At 39.9% G+C, this 22,355-nt stretch overlaps 1 protein-coding gene across 3 annotated transcripts in view; it reads left to right on the forward strand.

Moving 5' to 3' along the window:
* MELK (maternal embryonic leucine zipper kinase) overlaps positions 1-22,355 on the forward strand; it is a 99,230-nt gene that overhangs the window by 42,557 nt on the left and 34,318 nt on the right. For all 3 annotated transcript variants that reach the window (XM_047700807.1, XM_047700808.1, XM_047700806.1), the window contains 2 exons: positions 6,746-6,814; positions 8,466-8,564. In XM_047700807.1, coding sequence (XP_047556763.1) covers positions 6,746-6,814; positions 8,466-8,564 — 168 coding nt within the window. The remainder of the gene's footprint in view (positions 1-6,745; positions 6,815-8,465; positions 8,565-22,355) is intronic.

Raw genomic sequence — 22,355 nt, forward strand, 5'->3', positions numbered from 1 at the left:
CTTTCTTAGACTTTCCAGCATAGTACAACAGAAAAAGTACCGTACGTCTCTTTTAGTTCCATGTCCACCCCTTTTCTGCTCTGTATAATGTTTATCAGTTTCGGCACTATTGACAATTTGGACTAGATAATTCTGCGTTATGGGGGCTGTCCAGGGGCTGTCCTATGCACTGTAGGATGTTTAGCAGCATCCCTGGCCTGTACCCACTAGATGCCAGTAGTAGCTCCCAAGTCATGACAAAAGAAGTCTCTAGTGGTGAAGAGAGTAGATCTTAAAAGTTTTTATCACAAGAAAAACACTAGGCAAACAAAACTTGTAAATATGTGTGGTGATAGATATGAATTAAACTTATGGTGGTAATCATTTCATAATATATACATATATTATGTCATTATGTTGCACACATTAAAAAGGTCTCCAGATGCTGCTAGATGTCTTCTGGGGAACAAAATCACCCCCAGCTGAGAACAAGTGCTTTATAATACTGAACAAGTGGTTCAGACTGGTTGAGACTTCGTTTTCTCATCTGTGTAATGTGGTTAATAATCCTTGCTTACTGCACAGGATAAAATATATATGCAAGTGTTTTGTGTGTTTTAAAGTGTTAAGTACAATTAAGAGGCTGGGTGAAGCCTGGCAGTAAACTCGGCTCTGAATTCTATTACTGTCAGTATCTCAGTGCAAAGAATGAAGCTGAAGATGTCGGGTGTTGGTGATGGGTCACAGACCTCATGACTTACCGTAGATGGTACTCTCCAGAGCTCTTCTGTCCCACCAGGGAAAGTGGGTGGGTACACTTCAAGATGTAATGGGAGCAGGGCTTTACTAGATGATGCATTCCTTACCAGGCAGTCCTGAGGCAGCTGCAGTGGGGCATAGCTCCGTTGGGAGGACATGTGGCATTCCCCAGAATGACTCTAGCCTTTCTTAAAGTTCTGAGTATTAAGCACTCTGGCAGTCATGGTTTTGGCTAACATACCCATCTCTGGTCTGTTACTATTTTGGGCATCCTTCTCTCCCTCCTGTTTCTTTCAGATTCAACAAACATTTATTGTCTCTTATGTGCAGGGCATTGTGTTGAGTGCTTTCACATATTCTCTTTTATTCCTTTTAGAATCCTGTGGGTGGAATTACTTGTTTTACAGACAGTAACAATAGTAGTAGTAATAGTAGCCTTAGTCGTAGAGGTGACAGTAGTAGAACTAACATATGTGGCGTTCTTACTGTGTGCCTGGCACTCTGCTCAGTGCTTCATATGTATTGAATCGCTGAGTCCTAGCAACAATTTTTGGAGTAGGTACTATTATTTTGCTTCTTTGTACAGATGAGGAAACTGAGGCACAGCGTGATTCAGTAGCTCATCCACATGACTAGGAAGTGGTAGATTCTGGATTTGAATCTAGGAAATTCGTCTCCAAAGACTACTGTCTTAGGAAATAGGTCCAGAGAGATTAAATAACATGTACAAGTTCATGGAGCTACCGAGAGGCAGGCTGGGATTCACGTGTAATGTTGACTCCAGCCCCTCACTGTTTCCTGTGTTCCAAGCACCATGCTTTTCATTGACCCGTTCTTGCCTCTTTCTGGCTAGGATAGCTTTGGTGGTGCTAACTTAGTGGGGGGACTTGGGATAGCACAGTAGGGGGATCTGTATGGAGATTCGTCATGAATTCAAGATGGGATGATAAAAGGGGTGATAAAATGAGGCAAAGAGGAACTTGGAATCAATCTAGTGGAGATTTTTTTATTTGTACTTCATTCTGAATATTTCTTTTTACATCTGGTTTCTGTAGAATACTGCTGCTTTTAGTTAAGAGTACTTTTGGGTGGTACTTTCTGAATTTAAAGGCATAACATTTCTTCTATATGAAGATATATATATGATAGATCTGGTGATGGGCCTATTATCTGTGTTGGAGCAGACCAGAAAGGGGTAGAACCTAGAATCAGACCTTTCCTTGGGGTGGGCACGCGCTGATGGGAGAGAGGTATGTGTAGACCCTTATAGATGGTGTATAATTTCCTGGTGTTATTATAACAAAGTACTACAAGGCAGTGCCTTAAAACAACAAAAATTCATTCTTTCACAGTTCTGGCAGTAGAAGTCCAAGTCCAAGGTGTCGATAGGGCCATGTTCTCTCTGAAGGCTCTAGGGGAGAATCCTTCTTTGCCTCTTTCTAGCTTCTGGTGTTTACGGGCAAACTTTGGAAAGCATTGAATTGTAGATGCATCACTCCAGTCTCTGCCTCTGTCTTCACATGGCCTACTTCCCTGTGTTTGTGTCCCTGTGTCCCAATTTCCCTCCTTTTATAAGGACACCAATCATATTGGATTTAGGGCCCAACCCTACTCAGTATGACTTCATCTTAACTTGATTACATCTGTGGAAGACTCTATTTCCAAATAAGAGTGCATTCACACATTCTGGGTGTACATGTGTTTGGGACTGCACCCAGTGTAGGCGGTGTCCAGAGAGTAAGCAGCTAAAGGCTCCATTGTCAGCATGAGGGGAGACCCCCAGAGTTCATGGGGGTTCTGACCAGTGAATGAAACATGACAGAGGACACCATAGGAATAGGTTGTGATTGGAGATTTAGGTAGGTCATAACCACTTGATCAGTGTAAGCAGATAGGAGAGTCCTTACCCCAGGCTGGTCTCTGCTTTCTGTGAGACTCTGGCAAGAGCAAGCCCAACTGTTTGAGAGGACAGACAAATGGTCAGGTTGCTAAGAAAGAAAACAAATTAAGACACCCAGGATTTGAATCATGAGAGGCCTTGATCTCAGGAGTTAAGAGCTCAGGAGGGTGGGACCAACTGGGTCAGAGCCAGTCGAACAGCAGCTGTGACTTACTGCTCAGTCCCAGAGACTTGGCTGAAGCATCTAAAAATGCCCTCTTGCCAGGGATAGGCCTGCATGGAGCAAGGAGAAGTGAATTAAAGGCTTTATCACTGTAATTCATTTTCTAGCACTGGCTAGTGTTAAGGTGCACTGGCAAGGTGTAAATAAGAATGGGCTCTCTGGATGATATTGAGTGCTCTGGATAAAGGAGATTGAAAAATTTAATAACATTAAATGTCATTTGTAAATGAAAGAAAGCTCTTGCCTTTTCTGGGGAACACTTTGTAGGCCAGCCCCTCTGCTCTCATCAGAGAGGCTGAGTCCGAGATGGAGTTGTTTTGACATTGACACCTTTTCATTTGAAATTTATTGCTTGATAACGCTTCTTTGGAACTTTGCTTGTTTCTTTAACATAATCAAAATCTAACCTGCCATCTAAGTCTAGTACTCTGAGTGACCCATACGTTTCTGTTTCTCCCATGGCCTTGGAGCTGGGCTGACTTTTGTGAGGATGATGTCCTGGACACTTTATAAGAGCAGAGAACCTGGGATGCCTGGGTGGCTCCGTCAGTTAAGTGGCTGCCTTGGGCTCAAATCATGACCCCGGGGTCCTGGCATTGAGTCCTGCATCAGGCTCCTAGCTCAGCAGGGAGCCTACTTTTCTCTCTGCCTCTGCCTGCCACTCTGCCTGCTTGTGCTCTCTTTCTCTCTGACAAATAAATAAATAAAATCTTAAAAAAAAAAAAAGGGCAGAGAACCCCAATGCTTGGGCTAGTCGATAGATTCTCCATCTACCTGTCTCCACCCTTCTAGTCTTCTTTAACTGCTGTAGGGTTTGTGTGTGCACACATGTGTGTTCCTGTGTGCATGTGTGCTTGCCCTTGTCTCCCTGGACCTGTATTATATTTCTGACTCAGGAACCTTATTCAGTGCTTTTTGTCTTCCCTCATTAGTTTGGGGGACCCTCAGGAATTTGCCAGCAGACTATGTTCCTTCGTTATCACAAACAATTCTGTGATTCTGTGATGAATGTTACTGTTCATGTATTTTATATGCCAAATTATTTGCTTAGGATAAATTTGGGAGTGAAATTGCTGGATCAGGGATATGCGATTTTGAATGTTTTTATAAGAGTGTTCTATAAGAGTATGAGTACTTTTTTTTAATTAAAAAATTTTTTTTTTCTTAGCGTAACAGTATTCATTGTTTTTGCACCACACCCAGTGCTCCATGCAATCTGTGCCCTCCCTAATACCCACCACCTGGTTCCCCCAACCTCCTACCTCCTGCCCCTTCAAAACCCTCAGACTCTTGTCCCTGAACTCTTATTAACACTGGATAATGTTTTTCTTTTTTTTTTTTTAAAGATTGGCTTAACCAACTGAGCCACCCAGGCATCCCTGGATAATGTTTTTCTTAAGTTTGTCAGTTTGATAGACAACAGATGTTATCTTTTTGTTTAAATTAATTACTTTTTAATTACTAGGTTAGTTGGACATATTTTCATGTTTCTTGGCCATTTAAAAGTTCTTGTTTTGGATATTATCCATGAATATTCTTTGTTCATTTTCTTTTGGAGTTTTTGCTTTTCATCCCATTCCTTTATTTACTAAACAAATATTAATTGAATACCTTTTATATGCTAGAGCCAGACACTGTTCTTTGAGAACAGTACTGACAAAATCCTGTCCTTAAGGAGCTTATGTTCTATTGTAGTAAGGCAGAAAATAAGTAAATATGTAATATGATGAGTGGGGATAAGGACTGAAGAAAAAGAACGTATGAAAAGGAGGTGGAGAATGATTGTGGGGGATGATATGTTATAAAAGCGGTCGTGGGAGGCCTCACTGATACCACTAGTGTATAGTGGAGACCTGAAGATTAAGGCCAAAGCTCTGCTGATATTGGGGAAAGCATTATTAAGCAGAAGATACAAACAGTACAAAGACCCTAAGGCTGGACTGTGTTTGGAATGTCACTGTAGTTTGGTGAGTGAGGGGGAGTGTTAGGAGGTGAGTCTGAGTAGTAGCAAGGAGTTGGGTGGAAGTGGGGATAGGGAACATGCATGTAGGACCTTGGAACCAAAATAAGGTATTCGGATTTTATTCTCAGTGATCTGGGGAAGCATTGGAGAGTTTTGGGTGGTGAAGAAGCATGATCTGAACCGATGTTTTAAGAGAACATGGCTGGTGAGTGGAGATTAGCCTGGGGGTGGGAGAGGGGCAGTAGTAGAATCTGGAACATCAGTTAGGAGTCTTTTGCAATATGCCAGGTGGGAGATGCTAGTGGCATGGTGGAAGTAGTGAGAAGTAGGCTCTGTGTAGATTTTTAACATAGAACCAATAGAGTTTGCTGATGGATCAGATGTGAGTTATGAGAGAAAGAGAAATTAAAGATAACTCTGTTTTCTGGCCATTTGAAGAGTTGAGGGACTATGTGGGCAGCACATGTTGGCTGGTGGTGAAACCTTAGTGATTTGTAAGAGCTTTTTATGCAATGGAGTTTATTAATATTTAGTCATTTAGGTGGAAAATTTTCTTTACTCCATTTGTTTTTAGTTAACTTTTTTTTTTTTTTTAAGATTTTATTTATTTATTTGACAGAGAGAGATCACAAGCAGGCAGAGAGGCAGGCAGAGAGAGAGGAGGAAGCAGGCTCCCCGCAGAGCAGAGAGCCCGATGCGGGGCTCGATCCCAGGACCCTGGGATCATGACCTGAGCAGAAGGCAGCGGCTTAACCCACTGAGCCACCCAGGCGCCCCTTTAGTTAACTTTTTAATACTGTTTTGCTATATAGAAATGTCAACGGTTAATCTTTATAGTTTTGGGTTTGCTGTCATGTTTAGGAAAATTCTAAAAATTTCCTCTTTTTTACTTAAGTACTCTGCGGTTATGTATTTCTATTCCTTCTTTAATCTGGATGAAATTAATTTTGATATAAACTGAATTAAAGTTCAATCTTAATTTTTTTTCAAATAACCTTTTATCCTAACATCATTAAACAATTTGTCCTTTGCTAAGAGAAATGATTCTGTTGTTTCTTCTGAATTGTGAGAGGGGTGTATGGCAGGTTGTGTAAATATGTGTGCTATTACCTATTAGTGTTTTGCAAGCCCCTGGTCTTTTCTTTGGTTGATGAATTGGTGACTGTAATTTTTGAGTATTCTAGATTGTAAACATTTGTCTCCTGAGCGTCTTCCATTCCCAAAACATGCACTTGACTTAGAAAATGGTTTGTATCAGTTTCCCTCAATGATTATGAATTCTGTCCTATGGATGATATGAGACCTTTTTTTTTTTTTTTAATATTTTATTTATTTATTTGACGGAGAGAGACAGGGAGAGAGGGAACACAAGCAGGGAGGGAGAGGGAGAAGCAGGCTTCCCGCTAACCCTAACCCTGGGATCATGACCTGAGCTGAAGTCAGACGGTTAATGACTGAGCCACCCAGGTGTTCCTATGTGACCTGTTTTTAACCACAGCCTATGTCCTGCCACCAAATACATCTTCTGTTACTTAATTTTGTCAACTGATAATTGTTCTGAGATTATAAACTAAAATTTGCTTTAGCAATACGAAAATTGACTACAATGTGTACTGGCTGTCCATTTAATCACATTATAGATCCCAAAAAACCCTCCACATTTATGTATTCCAGTTACATTCTCTGTGCTCTAGGCCTTCTCTGATATGCGGACAATGTAGAGGTGACAATATTTAATTTGTTGGATTTTTTTCTTTAGGGCAAGAGATGTGTTTCTTATGTTGTTAATAATGTTTACCAAATCTTATATTTGGGTTAAGTCTTCAAGCTTGGAAGTACACCTACAGCACTTTGTCATCTTAGAAATTGATGTCAAGGCTGATTAACCTAAATCTTTTAAATGTTTCTTTGTTTTTTGTAGAGAGGGAAATATGAGGTTCCTAAGTGGCTCTCATCCAGTAGCATTCTGCTTCTTCAACAAATGCTGCAGGTAAGCTTTGTTATTTATTTTTTAAATAAATAATAGAAGTCTATTGCAGTTGTTTGATCCAACTGTAAGATATCTGTAGTGCTGGGGCACCTGTGTGACTCAGTGGGTTAAAGCCTCTGCCTTCGGCTCAGGTCATGATCCCACCAGGGTCCTGGGATCGAGCCCCACATTGGGCTCTCTGCTTAGCGGGGAGCCTGCTTCCCCCCTCTCTGCCTGCCTCTCTACCTACTTGTGTCTGTCAAATAAATAAACAAAATCTTCAAAAAAAAAAAGATATCTGTAGTGCTGCTACGTTTGGAGGACAGTGCTGTTTCTCTATTAGCTTAACAAATTCCATTCATTATATCTGCTGCCCTCCTCTAGATGCTTTCTTAATTGTGCTGCGAACGCATTTTCTTTCAGATCTCTACCATATGTCTTTGCTGATATGGTTTTCCTTCCTTTGTCTTGAGCATTGTCTGTCTTCTCTGACTGGCTCTTGCTCTACTGTCTTCCCCTTTCTTGCTCCCAGTCTTGCACATTAGTGTATAGTAGACAGGGAGTACAAGCTTCAATGAACTGATGGACAATCGAGGGGACCCCATGACCTTGTGCAGTGGTTCTCAAACGTTAGCATGTATCAAGATTGCCAGATGGGCATGTTAAAACACAGATTGCTGGGTGCCACCCCAAGAGTGTCCGAGTCAATAGATCTGGGGCAGGACTAGGAATCTGCCTTTCTAACAAGCTTCCAGATGTTGCTTATGCTCCGGGTCTTGGAACCACACTTTGAGAACCACTGATTTAGGGAGAATGGCCTCTTAAGGGCTTAAGGTAGGAGTGCTAAAATCTAGGTATCTACTCTGCCAATCACTAGGCATGCCACCTAACCTGGTTCTGATCTGTCAAATGGGGTTCTGAGCCTGGCCTCACTTCTATGTTATGAGGATAAAATGAGATTAATAGGCAACACTTTGAAAATATGAGTATCTTATTAGTGCAATATTTTTTCATTATTATGTATTCAGAATATCTTCCCGTTTTTCCATCTATTAAGCCATCTCCACTTTTTATTCAAAATTTACCTCAGGCTCACCCACCTTGATTAAGTAGAGCCAGACCACCAAATCTCCATAATGAGATTGAAAACACCTCATCCTTTCTTCTAAACTCCAAAAAACTTAATCTTTGTTGATTAATTTTCCTCTCCTCACATTTGAAAATTACAAATGGAAAAGAATGGTGTGCTTTTCAACTTGTTCTATGTGATTGTAAGCTCATCGGAGGTAGAGATTGCATATTCACTATGAATGCCCTGCATTGTGGCTGCTTGAATATTAAATTGGTGAATATTTCCTGTGAATAGGTTTTCCAGCAAAGACTATTACATCATACAATAGATTGACTGAACTTCATGAATAATGTCCATACCAATGAAGTTCATGTTTGTTAAACATTTATCTCCTAAGCGCGTGTTGGTTGCTATAGTTTTCTTGCCTCTATTGCCTTTTTTATAGAATTTATTCCAAGGCCATTTTAAGGTCTTTGACAGCATTTTTGTGATGATAAAGTTTACATCTGTTCTGATGAATTTTGAGTTCTTCAGGAAGAAAGGAGTTCTGTGTTCCCTATTCGAAATGTTAATCTCTAGCTACTTCTCAATGACCACTAGGTGGACCCAAAGAAACGGATTTCTGTGAAAAATCTGTTGAACCATCCCTGGATCATGCACGATTACAACTGTCCTGTTGAGTGGCAAAGCAAGAATTCTGTAAGTAAAATGAAGTCCGGTAGAATTTTTCAAAAAAACTTTGTTTGATCTTTGTGTGGATTCAGGACCTATAGTGATGTGGTTTAAATATAAAAGAAAATGTATTTTGTAGACTTGTTTATCAGTTTGGTGTTTATGAGGCTTGTAACCTAATTATACATTTGCCTGTTAATCTCTAGGACATTGGCTCTTAATTTAGGCTGTACATGAGAATCACTGGGACCTTTAAAAAAATGTGGCTATCTCAGAACAATTAGTAGTTAATTTTAAAAGCTTCCGGGTATTTCTTACATGTAGTTAGGATTGTGAACAGTGCTCTAGAAATCGCAGGCACGTCACTTAACTTTGCCAAATCTGTTTGTAAAAAGTAGTTTAACAGTTCTACTTCCCAGAGGAGTAATGAGGTTATAGCGGTTGTCACACTTTTTTTTGTTGTTGTTGTTAAAGATTTATTTATTTATTTGTTTATTTATTTGACAGAGATCACAAGTAGACAGAGAGGCAGGCAGAGAGAGAGAGGGGGAAGCAGGCTCCCCACCGAACAGAGAGCCTGATGTGGGGCTCGATCCTAGGACCGCAGGATCATGACCTGAGCCAAAGGCAGAGGCTTTAACCCACTGAGTCACCCAGGCACCCCCGGTTGTCACACTTTTAAGTCTGAGGACTCCTGTATACTCTGAATATTGATTGATTGATTCATTTAAAAGTAACAGTAGTAAACCTATTACATTTTATCTCAAGTTAATTTTTTCATGAAAAATAACTTTAAAAAATAAATTTATTGAGAGAAGTAGCATCTTTGCGAATTTCTTTAAAGTCTAGCTTGATAGAAGACACTAGGATCTCATCTGCTTCTATATTCTGTCTGTTTTGATATGTTGTTTTGATTGAAGCATATGAAGAAAAAGCAGCCTCACACAGATATGTACTGGGAAAATGGTTTAACACTTTATTTTTTTTTTTTTTAATTTTTTTATTTTTTTCAGCATAACAGTATTCATTATTTTTGCACCACACCCAGTGCTCCATGCAATCCGTGCCCTCTACAATACCCACCACCTGGTGCCCCCAACCTCCCACCCCCCACCCCTTCAAAATTCTCAGATCGTTTTTCAGAGTCCATAGTCTCTCATGGTTCACCTCCCCTTCCAATTTCCCTCAACTCCCTTCTCCTCTCCATCTCCCCTTGTCCTCCATGCTATTTGTTATGATCCACAAATAAGTGAAAACATATGATAATTGACTCTCTCTGCTTGACTTATTTCACTCAGCATAAACTCTTCCAGTCCCGTCCATGTTGCTACAAAACTTGGGGATTCATCCTTTCTTTCTTTTTTTTTTTTTTTACAGCTTTATAAACATATATTTTTATCCCCAGGGGTACAGGTCTGCGAATCGCCAGGTTTACACACTTCACAACACTCACCATAGCACATACCCTCCCCGATATCCATAACCCCACCCCCTCTCCCATTTATTTATTTTTTTTAAGATTTTATTTATTTATTTGTCAGAGAGAGAGAGGAAGAGAGAGCAAGCACAGGCAGACAGAATGGCAGGCAGAGGCAGAGGGAGAAGCAGGCTCCCTGATGAGCAAGGAGCCCGATGTGGGACTCGATCCCAGGACGCTGGGATCATGACCTGAGCCGAAGGCAGCTGCTTAACCAACTGAGCCACCCAGGCGTCCCTGGTTTAACACTTTAAAAGCTTTTTCAGATAAGTAGGGATATTCTGTGTTAGTTCATTAAGCTTTCTTAATGAACTTATAGTGGTTTCTTAAGGGTTAGTTGCTTATGGAATCAATGAAGTTGTTGTACTCTATTGTATTAAAATCCATTGGTCTATCCATTGGATCTCTTCCCCATGTAACATTATGCATTGGTTATTTGGAAAATATTGTTTCACTGAGTTATTCAGATCTTCCAAAAGTTAACACCTTTCATTATATAATAAAAATAAAACCCTCATTGGGGCGCCTGGGTGGCTCAGTGGTTAAAGCCTCTGCCTTCGGCTCAGGTCATGATCTCAGGGTCCTGGGATCGAGTCCCGCATCGGGCTCTCTGCTCAGCAGGGAGCCTGCCTCCTCCTGTCTCTCTCTGCCTGCCTCTCTGCCTAGTTGTGATCTGTCAAAAAAAAAAAAAAAAAAAAACCCTCACATTTCTTAAAGTCACTATTGATCTTATCAGAAGAGTCTTTAAGAAGTGGAAAGCTATTAAAAAAAAAAGGAATTGGAAAGCTGTTATACTAATGATGGCAGGTACAGATTTTCGAAAATCCCAATTTTCTTTTTAAAGATTTATTTCTTTTGGTGGGGAGGGGCAGAGGGAGAGGGAGAAAGAGTCTTAAGCAGACTCCATGCTGAGTGCAGACCCTAACACGGGACTCGATCTCACAACACTGAGATCACTACCTGAGCTGAAACCAAGAGTTGGACACTTTAACTGACTGCGCCACCCAGGTGTCCCCCAAATCCTAGTTTTTGACTGTAAGCCTAAATTATATCATTAGCAACAAATACTGTCCGTTGCTTGTTTTCCTTTAAGTGACACGTTCATTTTGTTCATTTTTGAGAAAATGCCAAATATCCAAGTGTAGATGTAGTTTGTCTTTCAAGTGAAAATGGTGTTCCATGAAGAAAACAGGTGATTCAACTCATAACTCAGTCATACGGGTGCTTTTCCTCTAAATAGCTGTTGTATTTTGGTATGCAGAAGTGCTTTCTGCATGCTTCCCATTTTGTCACACAGAATATCAAAAACACGTGTACTGAGTGACCAAGGTTTAATAAAATTAATACTTTTTACTACTTCATCAGTGATATTCTTAATTGAAACTGTCTTAAAAATTTTTTTCAACTGTAATTGCATGACAAAGAATATGGTATCTTTTTTTTTTTTTTTAAGAATATGGTATCTTACTGTAGTTGGTGTCACTGCATTGATTCATACTAAGGCACCAACAGTTTTACTCACCATTGTGTTTGTACCATTGCTACAAATGTTAACATTGTGAAAAATGAAAAAAAAAACGGTATTATAAAAATAGTTCTGACCTTGGAGATCCTCAGAGCCCTGTGGACTATACCCTGAGAACTGGTCTAGTATATGTATGTGAAAAAACTTTAAACAGAGTCCTATATGAGTTAAAACAGTTAAGTAATTATTCTTTCATTAATGTTTAAGTCTTTTTTTTTTTAACAAATGGCAACTTGAACTTGGCAAAATGTGAATATTATTAAAGGATATGTATACTTTGATATTAGTTAACTATTACTGTAGGTAATGAAATCTCAGAATTTAGTGACTTAAAACAATAATAACTTATAATTCTGTGGACCAGCAATTTGGGCTGGATCATCTAGGCAGTTCTTAGGCAGGCCTTCTTTGCCTGGAGTCATCGTGTGACTGCAGTCATCTGGTGACTTGATAGTAGTGGGATGGTTTCCAGCTTGCTCACATGACCAGCTGTTTGTGCTGGCTGTTAGTTGGGCCACATTGAGTGTGGCAGGCTAGCCTGGGCTTCCTGATATGCTGCCTGGATTCCAAAAGAGACAAGAAAGTGGGCAAACTCTAATCCTTCATTTTTCAAGCATTTTTCAAGCCTCTGCTTGCATCATGTTTGGTAATATCCCATTCACCAAAGCAAACCACAGGGCAAAGCCTGGAACCACTGTGAAAGGTGTATCCTTTTAAGTCAATACAATTCATATCCCTAATATATAGATAAGGATACCAAGAAATGAGAAATAACGGATTTAAGAAATAAATTTTGAAGAGTGTCATCACTTTACATCTTTGTAGATTACTTTTAAATCTGGCTTAATAGAAGATCCTTGGATACTTAACCCGCTTTTGCATTCAGTCTGTTTTGATATGCTGTTTTGATTGAAGCATACGAAGAAAATGTAGCCTCACATAGATATGTGGTTAGAAAAGTAATGCTTTATTTTTTTTAATTTTATTTATTATTATTTTTTAAAGATCTTATTTATTTGTCAGAAAGAGAGAGAGAAAGCACACAAGCAGGCAGAGAGGCAGGCAGAGGCTGAGAGAGGGGCAGGCTCCCTGCTGAGCAAGGAGCCTGATGCGGGACTCAACCCCAGGACCCTGGGATCATGACCTGAGCCGAAGGCAGCGGCTTAACCCACTGAGCCACCCAGGCGTCCCAGAAAAGTAATGCTTTAAAGGAGAAGTGTTTTAATGCCCTTTTCAGATAATTGGGCACATTCTCTGATTATCCACTAAAATTTCTGCAGTGGAGTGGGGTATGTGCTTGGGTCAACAGAAGAGCTTGCAGGTTTTTCAGACATGCCACAATGTGGACTTGGTAGAGCTGTGAGGTATTTGCTTTCTGGAATAATCACATTAATAAATATGCTTCTCAATAGCCAGCTAGTCTTGGAAAATCAGAGTAAGCTTGTTTTTAGCTCCTTCTCACTAGTCTGCCCACTGTTATGAAATCCCTTCTGATTATCCTATGACTGCCAGCTCCTAAAATTTCTCTTCTCCATATTCCCTTTGGTCCTCCACAATATCTTTGGTATCTACCGAGCAAATGCAGTTAGACAAGTGACTTAATTCTTTTTTTTTTTAAGTTTTTATTTAAATTCAAGTTAGTTAACATATAGTGTAGTATTAGTTTCAGGTGTACAATATAGTGGTTCAACACTTCTAAATGTCACCTGGTGCTCATCAAAACAAATGTACTCTTGGGCGCCTGGGTGGCTCAGTGGGTTAAGCCGCTGCCTTTGGCTCAGGTCATGATCTCAGGGTCCTGGGATCGAGTCCCGCATCGGGCTCTCTGCTCAGCAGGGAGCCTGCTTCCCTCTCTCTCTCTCTGCCTGCCTTTCTGTCTACTTGTGATCTCTCTCTGTCAAATAAATAAATAAAATCTTTAAAAAAAAAAAAAAAACAAATGTACTCTTTAATTCCCATCACCTGTTTCACTCATTTCCCAGCCTTCACCTGCCCACCTCCCTTCTGCTAACCATCAGTTTGTTCTCTAAGAGTCTGTTTCTTGGTTTGCCTCTCTTTCTTTCTTTTTCCCTTTGCTTGTTTGTTTTGTTTTTTAAATTCCACATATGAGTGAAAGCATATGGTATCTTGTTTTTCTCTATTTCACTTAGCATAATACTCTCTAGTTCCATCTGTGTCATTCAAATGACAAGATTTCATTCTTTTTTATGGCTAATATTCCTGTGTGTGTGTGTGTGTGTGTGTGTGTATAGGTATATGCCACATCTTCTTTATCCACCCATAGATGGACACTTGGGCTCTTTCTGTAGTTTGGCTATTATAGATACTGCTGCTATAAACCTCAGGGTGCATGTATCCTCCCCTTTTTAAAAAAAGTAATCTCCACACACAGTGTGAGGCTTGAACTCACAACCCTGAGATCAGGAGTTGTGTGCTTCACTGATTGAGCCAGCCAGGCACCCCTCTTTGAATTAGTATTTTTGTATGCTTTGGCTAAATACCTAGTAGTGCGATTGCTGGATCATAGGATAGTTCTATTTTTAAGGGGTGTTTTTTTGTTTTGTTTTGTTTTAAGATTTATTTATTTATTTATGTGAGAGAGAGCATGTGAGCAGGGAGAGGGGAAGAGGAAGAGAATCTCAAGCAGTGTCCTGGCTGAGCATGGAGCCTGGTATAGGGCTCTATCTCAGGACCCTGAGATTGTGACCTGAGCCAGAACCAAGAGTCGGATGCTTAACTGGCTGAGCCACCCAGGTGCCCCTTATCCTCCATATTGTTTTCCAAAGTGGCTGAACTAGTTTGCATTTCCACCAACAGTGCAAGAGCATTCATTTGCCTCTCTCTACATCCTCACCAACACCTTTTGTTTCTTATGTTGTTGATTTTAGCTGTATTGAAATGTGTGAGGTGATAGGTCATTGCTGTATTTTTTATTTGCATTTCCCTGATGATGAGTGATGTTGTGAGCATCTTTTCATGTGTCTGTTGGCCATCTGTATGTCTTCTTTGGAAAAATGTCTATCCATGCCTTCTGCCCATTTTTTTTTTTAATCAACATAGAATATGTTATTTATTTCAGGGGTACAGGTGTGTGATTCATCAGTCTTACACAATTCACAGCACTCACCATAGCACATACCCTCCCCAATGTCCATCACCCAGCCACCCCATCCCTCCCGCCATCCTCCCCTCCAGTAATCCTCAGTTTGTTTCTTGAGATTAAGAGTCTCTCATGGTTTGTCTCCCTCTCTGGTTTTATCTTTTTTCATTTTTCCCTCCCTTCCTGTATGATCTTCTATCTTTTTTCTCAAATACCTCATATCAGTGAGATCATATGATAATTGTCTGTCTCTGATTGACTTATTTCGCTTAGCATAATACCCTCCAGTTCCATCCATGTCACTGTAAATGGCAAGATTCAGGTTTTTTTGATGGCTGCATAATATTCCATTGTATATACATACCATGTCATCTTTATCCATTCATCTTTTGATGGACATCTTGGCTCTTTCCATAGTTTGGGTATTGTGGACATTGCTACTATAAACATTGGGGTGCATGTGCCCCTTTGGATCACTACGTTTGTATCTTTGGGGTAAATACCCTGTAGTTCTTCTGCCCATTTTTAATTGAATTATTCATCTTTTGGGTGTTGAGTAGGATAAGTTCTTAATATATTTTGGATACTAACCCTTTATTAGATACATAATTCTCAAATATATTCTCCCATTCCATAGATTACCTTTTAGTTTTGTTGATTGTTCCTTTCACTGTGTAGAAGCTTTTTATTTTGGTGTAGTTCCAATGGTTTATTTTTCATTTTGTTTCCTTTGCCTCAGGAGACATTACCTAGAAAGAAGTTACTATGTCAGAAAAGTACTGCCTGTGTTCTCTTCTAGGATTTTCATGGTTTCAAGTATTACATTTAGGTCTTTAATCCATTTTGAATTTATTTTTGTGTATGGTGTAAGAAAATGGTCCGGTTTTATTCTTTTGAATGTTGCTGTCCAGATTTCCCAACACCATTTATTGAAGAGACATTCTTTTTCCCTTTGGATATTCTTTACTGCTTCGTTGAAGATTGACTGTATAATTGTAGATTCATTTCTGGGTTTTCTATTCTGTTTTATTGATTTTGTGTATCTATTTCTGTGCCAGTGCAATACTGTTTTGAAGTTGGTCCGAAGGTTGTGGGTTATTGTTAAGCTGTTTAACAATACTGTTTTGATTAGTACGGCTTTGTAATATAACTTGAAGTCCAAAATCCTGGTACCTCCAGCTTTGTTTTCCTTTTTCAAGATTGCTTTGGCTACGTGGTGTCTTTTGTGGTTCCATGCAAATATTTGGGATTGTTTGTTCTAGCTCTGTGGAAAATGCTGTTGGCATTTTAATAGGGATTGCATTGAATGTGTAGATTGCTTTAGGAGGTATAGACATTTTTTTTATTTTATTATTATTTACATTTATTACATTTATTTTATTTTATTATTTTATTTATTTATTTGACAGAGAGAGAGAGATCACAAGTAGACAGAGAGGCAGGCAGAGAGAGAGGGGGAAGCAGGCTCCCCGGTGAGCAGAGAGCCCCATGCAGGGCTCGATCCCAGGACCCTGAGATCATGACCCGAGCTGAAGGCAGAGGGTTAACCCACTGAAGCCACCAGGCGCCCCAGGAGGTATAGACATTTTAACAGTATTTGTTCTTCCAATCCATGAACACGGAGTGTCTTCCATTTCTTTGTGTCATCTTTGATTTTTTTCATCAGTGTTTTATAGTTTTCAGAGTATAAGTCTGTTACCTCTTTTGTTAGGTTTATTCGTAGGTATCTTACTGTTTTAGGTACAATTGTAAATGGGATTAATTCCTTAATTTCTCTCACTCTCTCTCTCTCTTTTTTTTTTTTAGATTTATTTATTTATTTGACAGAGATCACAAGTAGGCAGAGAGGCAGGCAGGCGGGAGCAGAGGGGGAAGCAGGCTCCCTGCAGAGCAGAGAGCCCGATGTGGGGCTTAACTCAGGACCCTAGGATCATGACCTGAGCCGAAGGCAGAGGGTTCAACCCACTGAGCCACCCAGGCGCCCCCCTCTCTCTCTTTTTAACGATTTTATTTATTTATTTGAGAGAGAGCAAGAGAACACAAGCAGGGGGAGCAGCAGAGGGAGAGGGAGAAGCAGGCTTCCTGCTAAAGTAGGGAGCCCTATGCGGAGCTTGATCCCAGCACCCTGGAATGATGACCTGAGCAGAATGCAGAATCTCAACCGACTGAGCCACCCAGGCACTCCTTAATTTCCCTTTCTGCTGCTTCATTATTAATGAATAGAAATGCAGCAGATTTCTGTACACTGAATTTATATCCTGTGACTTTACTGAATTTGTTCTAGCAGTTTTTTGGTGGAGTCTTTTGGGTTTTCCACATGGAGTATCATGTTATTTGCAAATAGTGAAAGTTTTACTTCTTTCTTGACAGTTTGGACGCCTTTTATTTCTTTTGTTGGCCGATTGTTGTGGCTAAGACTTCTCGTATTATGTTGAGTAAAAGTGATGAGAGTCTACATCCCTATCTTGTTCCTGATCATAGAGGAAAAGCTCTAAGTTTTTCTCCATTTAGGATGATATTACCTATGGGTTTTTCATATATGGGCTTTAATATGTTTAAATATGTTCTCTCAAAACTTTGTTGAGGGTTTTTATCATGCATGGATATTGTAATTTGTCAAATGCTTTTTCTGGATCTATTGAAATGATCATTGATCATATGGTTCTTATTTTTTCTTTTAGTGATGTGATGTAGCATGTTGATTGATTTGCAAATACTGAACCAGCCTTGCAACCCAGGAATAAATCCTACTTGATTGTGGTGAATGATTTTTTTTTTCAATATATTGTTGGATTTTTGGTTTGCTAGTATTTTATTGAGGATTTTTGCATCAATGTTCATTAGGGATGTTGGCCTGTAGTTCTTTTCTAGTGATGTCTTTCTGGTTTTGGTATCAGGTAATGCTGACCTCATAGAATGACTTTGAAAGTTTTCCTTCCTTCTCTTATTTTTTGAAATAGTTTGAGAATAGGTATTAACTCTTCTTTTTTTTCTTTAAAGTAGGCTCCACACCCAGCATGGAGCCCAACACATGGCTTGAACTCATGACCCTAAGACCAGGACCTGAGTTGAGATCAAGAGTCATATGCTTAACTGACTGAGCCACCCAGGCACTGTGACACTTCTTTAAATGTTTGGTAGAATTTGCCTGTAAAGCCATCTGGTCCTGGACTTCTGTTTGTTGGAAGTTTTTTGATTACTGATTCAATTTCTTTGCTGGTTATCGGTCTCTTCAAGTTTTCTATTTCTTCTTGTTTCAGTTTGGGAAGTTTATATGTTTCAAGGAATTTATCCATTTCTTCTAGTTTGTCCAGTTTGTTGGCATATAGTTTTTCATAATTATCTCTTATAATTACTTGCATTTCTGTGTTTTTGGTTATTTCTCCTTTCTTATTTGTGATTTTATTTATTTGGGTCCTTTCTCTTTTCTTTTTGATAAGTCTGGCTAGAGGTTTATCCATTTTATTAGTTGTTTTCAAAGAACCAGCCCCTGGTTTCATTGATCTGGTCTATTGTTTTTGGTTTGTTTGTTTCCATATCATTTATTTCTGTTCTACTCTTTATTATTTCCTTCTTTCTGATGGCTTTAGGCTGCCCTTCTTGTTCTTTTTCTAGCTGTTTTAGCTGTAAGGTTAGGTTGTTGAGCAACAGCTTCATTCAAGCAACTGTCAGTACTATGCCTCAGAAGAGCAGAGTGTGCGGGTGTGCAAGCAGTGCACTAGCAGGGCCAGGCAATCAGGGATGTGTCCCCTGTGAGGGTGAGGGAGTGGGTGGTGCAAATGCCTGTGTTCAGCCATTGGGGGGTCATCATTTCTCCATGTGTGGGAGGGCTTGGTGTGTCTTCTCAGCCATGATCCTCATAGCATAAGATACACCACTGCTTGTGGGAGAACAGATGCCAACATGAAGAAAGTCTCTGATTTCACCAACACAAAAATTATTTTAAATTTGGGTGCAGTATAAAGTAAAATATATAGGGGCGCCTGGGTGGCTCAGTGGGTTAAAGCCTCTGCCTTCAGCTCAGGTCATGATCCCAGGGTCCTGGGATCGAGCCCCACATCAGGCTCTCTGCTCCGCAGGGAGCCTGCTTCCCCCTCTCTCTCTGCCTGCCTCTCTGCCTACTTGTGATCTCTGTCTGTCAAATAAATAAGTAAAATCTTTAAAAAAAAAAAAAAGTAAAATATATAGTTCTGAGTGTTCAAAAAAAGTATGCAATTTTGCTTATATTTTAGTGTAATAATTGCTAATATTTACTGAATACATACTATAATTGAGTACAGTGTGCTATTATGTAAGAACTCTATATTATGCTAGAGTATAGTATAGAGCCCTTAGGATATTACCTTTTTTTTTTTTTTAACTTTTTTTAAATTTATTTATTTGACAGAGATCACAAGTAGGCAGAGAGAAAGGAAGGGAAGCAGGCTCCCTGCTGAGCAGAGAGCCCGACTCGGGGCTTGGGATCATGACCCGAGCCAAAGGCAGAGGCTTTAACCCACTGAGCCACCCAGGCGCCCCAGGATATTACCTTTAAGAGTCAGGGGCAGAACAGTGTTATTACTTTGAATTTTACAGAGCAGTTAAATTTTAAAAAATATTTAAAATTATTTAAATATTTACGGGGGCACCTGGGTGGCTCAGTGGGTTAAAGCCTCTGCCTTCAGCTCAGGTCACGATCTCAGGGTCCTGGGATTGAGCCCCACATCGGGCTCTCTCTGTTCATCAGGGAGCCTGCTTCCCCCTCTCTCTCTGCCTGCCTCTCTGCCTACTTATGATCTCTCTATCTGTCAAATAAATAAATAAAATCTTAAAAAAAAAATTACGTATACTTTTTTTTTAAAATAGGGTTTTGTGTTTTTAATTCTTTTCACTCATTTAATCCTCTGAAGTAGATACTATTATTGTCTCCATTGTGTAGATGAGGCAATTGAGACACAGAATCACAAAGAAACTTCCCCAAGATCAGGGACACCTGGGTGGCTCAGTTGGTTAAGCAGCTGCCTTCGGCTCAGGTCATGATCCCAGCGTCCTGGGATCGAGTCCCACATCGGGCTCCTTGCTTGGCGGGGAGCCTGCTTCTCCCTCTGCCTCTGCCTGCCATTCTGTCCTCCTGTGCTCGCTCTCTCTCCCTCTCTCTCTGACAAAAAAAAAAAAAAAATCTTAAAAAAAAAAAAAAGAAAAAGAAATTTCCCCAAGATCAAACAGTAAGTGTAGAACCAGGATTTAAACCTAGACATAAGGGCTCCAGAATGTGATGGATCTGGCAGGTCAAATCATTTAAATCTGGGGCCTGCATCCTGTGTAGCTGTGGCCTTTTTGACAAGGGTTGCTTGTCTGGTCTCTGTTAAAATAGCTCATGGAGCAGAGTTTTGGAGAGGTGGCGTAGTGGTTCGATAGAACAGACTCTGGACTAGGAACAAAAAATGCCAGTCCTGGGGCCGCCTGGGTGGCTCAATTGGTTAAACAACTGCCTCTGGCTCAGGTCATGATCCCGGAGTCCCGGGATTGAGTCCCACATCCGGCTCCCAGCTCCATGGGGAGTCTGCTTCTCCCTCTGACCTTCTCCCTCTGACCTTCTCCCCTCTCATTCTCTCTCCCACTCTCTCTCTCTCAAATAAATAAATAAAATCTTAAAAAAAAAAATGCCAGTCCTGGGCACATTCCAGGAATCTTTCTGAGTCTTCATTTTCTTCCTCCAGTATGAGTTTTCTGATGTCAGTCTTATGTATGTTTGGGTTATGTGTTGTCATTTATAGAGTGCCTTTACATGTTATGTCTTTCATCTGTCTTGCCTGCCATACAGTATTGCTTCAGGGATCAAATGAGTAATATACAGGGGAAGTAGAAGCGATGATTATTGCTTTTCAAAGTATTTGCTTTTCTCCCCTCAGTTTTCTGTTTCTTCAAGAGTGAATTATAAAAAATAATTCAGATTTACTTGGATATTTAACGTATAGGTGCTATTCTATAACTATATGCATGATCTCCTTCTATCATTTTCACACATAGCTCTAGTACCCAAGTATTGTATCAAATAGAAGTTATATTCTGTTCTATTTTCTGCCCTACTGAACAGGAAATGTAGTAGGCACGGATAATCCAAAATAATTAGTTAGCTTTTGGTATTCATTTTTGTACTTAATTTAACTTGAGTATATGTGGCTGAGAATTCAGAGTACAGATCTTCCTTGACTTAAGGGGTTACATATAAACCCTTCATAAGTTGAAAATATATAAATAATAAATATATATACAATATACAATATTATTATATTATATATTTTTATATTTTTATATATTATATATATTAAAATATGTATATATATATTTTATATGCATATAAAATATATAAACCCATTTTACGTTGAAAATATTATAAGTCGAAGATGCATTTAATGCATCTAACCTACTGAACGGCATAGCCCAGCCTGGCCTCCCTCAAAGATGCTCTGGACACTTACATTAGCCTGCAGTTGGGCAAACTCATTGAACACAAAGCCCATTTTATAATAAAGTGTTGAATATCTCGTGTAACTTGCTGATTACTGTACTACAGTGAAAAACAGAATGATTGTGTAGGTACAGAATGGCTGTAAATGTATTGGCTCTTTGTTCTCATGATCACTGGCTGACGGGGAGCTGCACCTTGTTGCCCTGCCCAGCATCACAGGACTGTATCATACCATATATCGTTAGGGACAAGATCAAAATTCAAAGTGTGAAGTACAGTTTTTACTGAACGTGTATCACTTTTGCACCATGGTCAAGTTGAAAAATTTTAAGATGAACTGTTTTAAGTCTGGGACCATCTATACTTAAAGTATTGAGTCTCTTGGGAAAACTTGAGATAAGCCATATGTTTCAGACCTTGGAGTCTTGTCCACCCTACTCTTTAACCTCTCCCGTTCAGGAGTCCCGCAAAGAAGCTAACATCTTCATTCTACCCTTCCCTCCTCTCCCACACACACCTTGTGGTAAAGTCAGGAGGCTAGGAGAGAGAGAAAGGTTTTTTTTGTTTGTTTTTAAGAGACTGTTTTTTGAGAAAAAATGAGCAAGAGAGAGCCGGTCAGGGGAAGGGCAGAGGGAGAGGGTGAGAGTGAGAATCTTAAGCAGGTTCTACAAGTGTGGAGCCTGACGTGGGGCTTGATTTCATGTCCCTGAGATCATGACCTAGCCAAAATCAAGAGTCAAACGCTTAACTGACTGAGCCACCCAGGCACCCCTGTTTTTAGGAGAGTAACATTAAGATTATGGAGGGAATTCCAGAAATCTTCTCCTTGAGCAGTAGTCACATCAACTGGTGTCAAAGAAGATGCCCAACTGGTGGTAAAGTGTCTGAGCTTCTGAGGTTGGAACTTTCCTAAAGGGGGTATCTACAGTAGGGGGAACTGCTAAGGTCAAAGCAACACAGTGGAAACTTATCTTAGCATTTGGAACTTTCATATAGTATCATAAGTATGAGCTTCTGTGGTCTTCACGTTCTCCATAATCCATGAGTTGTGCTTATACCAGCCAGTGATGCTGGTCATTGTTTCTAGTGTTCCTCTGTTTTCATGATGGCAGCACGATTTTCTCTTTAATCCATTATTAGAAGTGTGGTGTCCAGAACAAGGGAATGTTCAGGATATTACTCTGCTTTGTGGTGGGCAGACCTCTCCTGGTATATTATGTTTGATTCTGAACACTTCACACTGAGGGTCAGGGACAACCTAGAAT

This window comes from Lutra lutra, chromosome 13, assembly GCF_902655055.1.
Source record: "Lutra lutra chromosome 13, mLutLut1.2, whole genome shotgun sequence".
Lineage (NCBI taxonomy): Eukaryota > Metazoa > Chordata > Mammalia > Carnivora > Mustelidae > Lutra > Lutra lutra.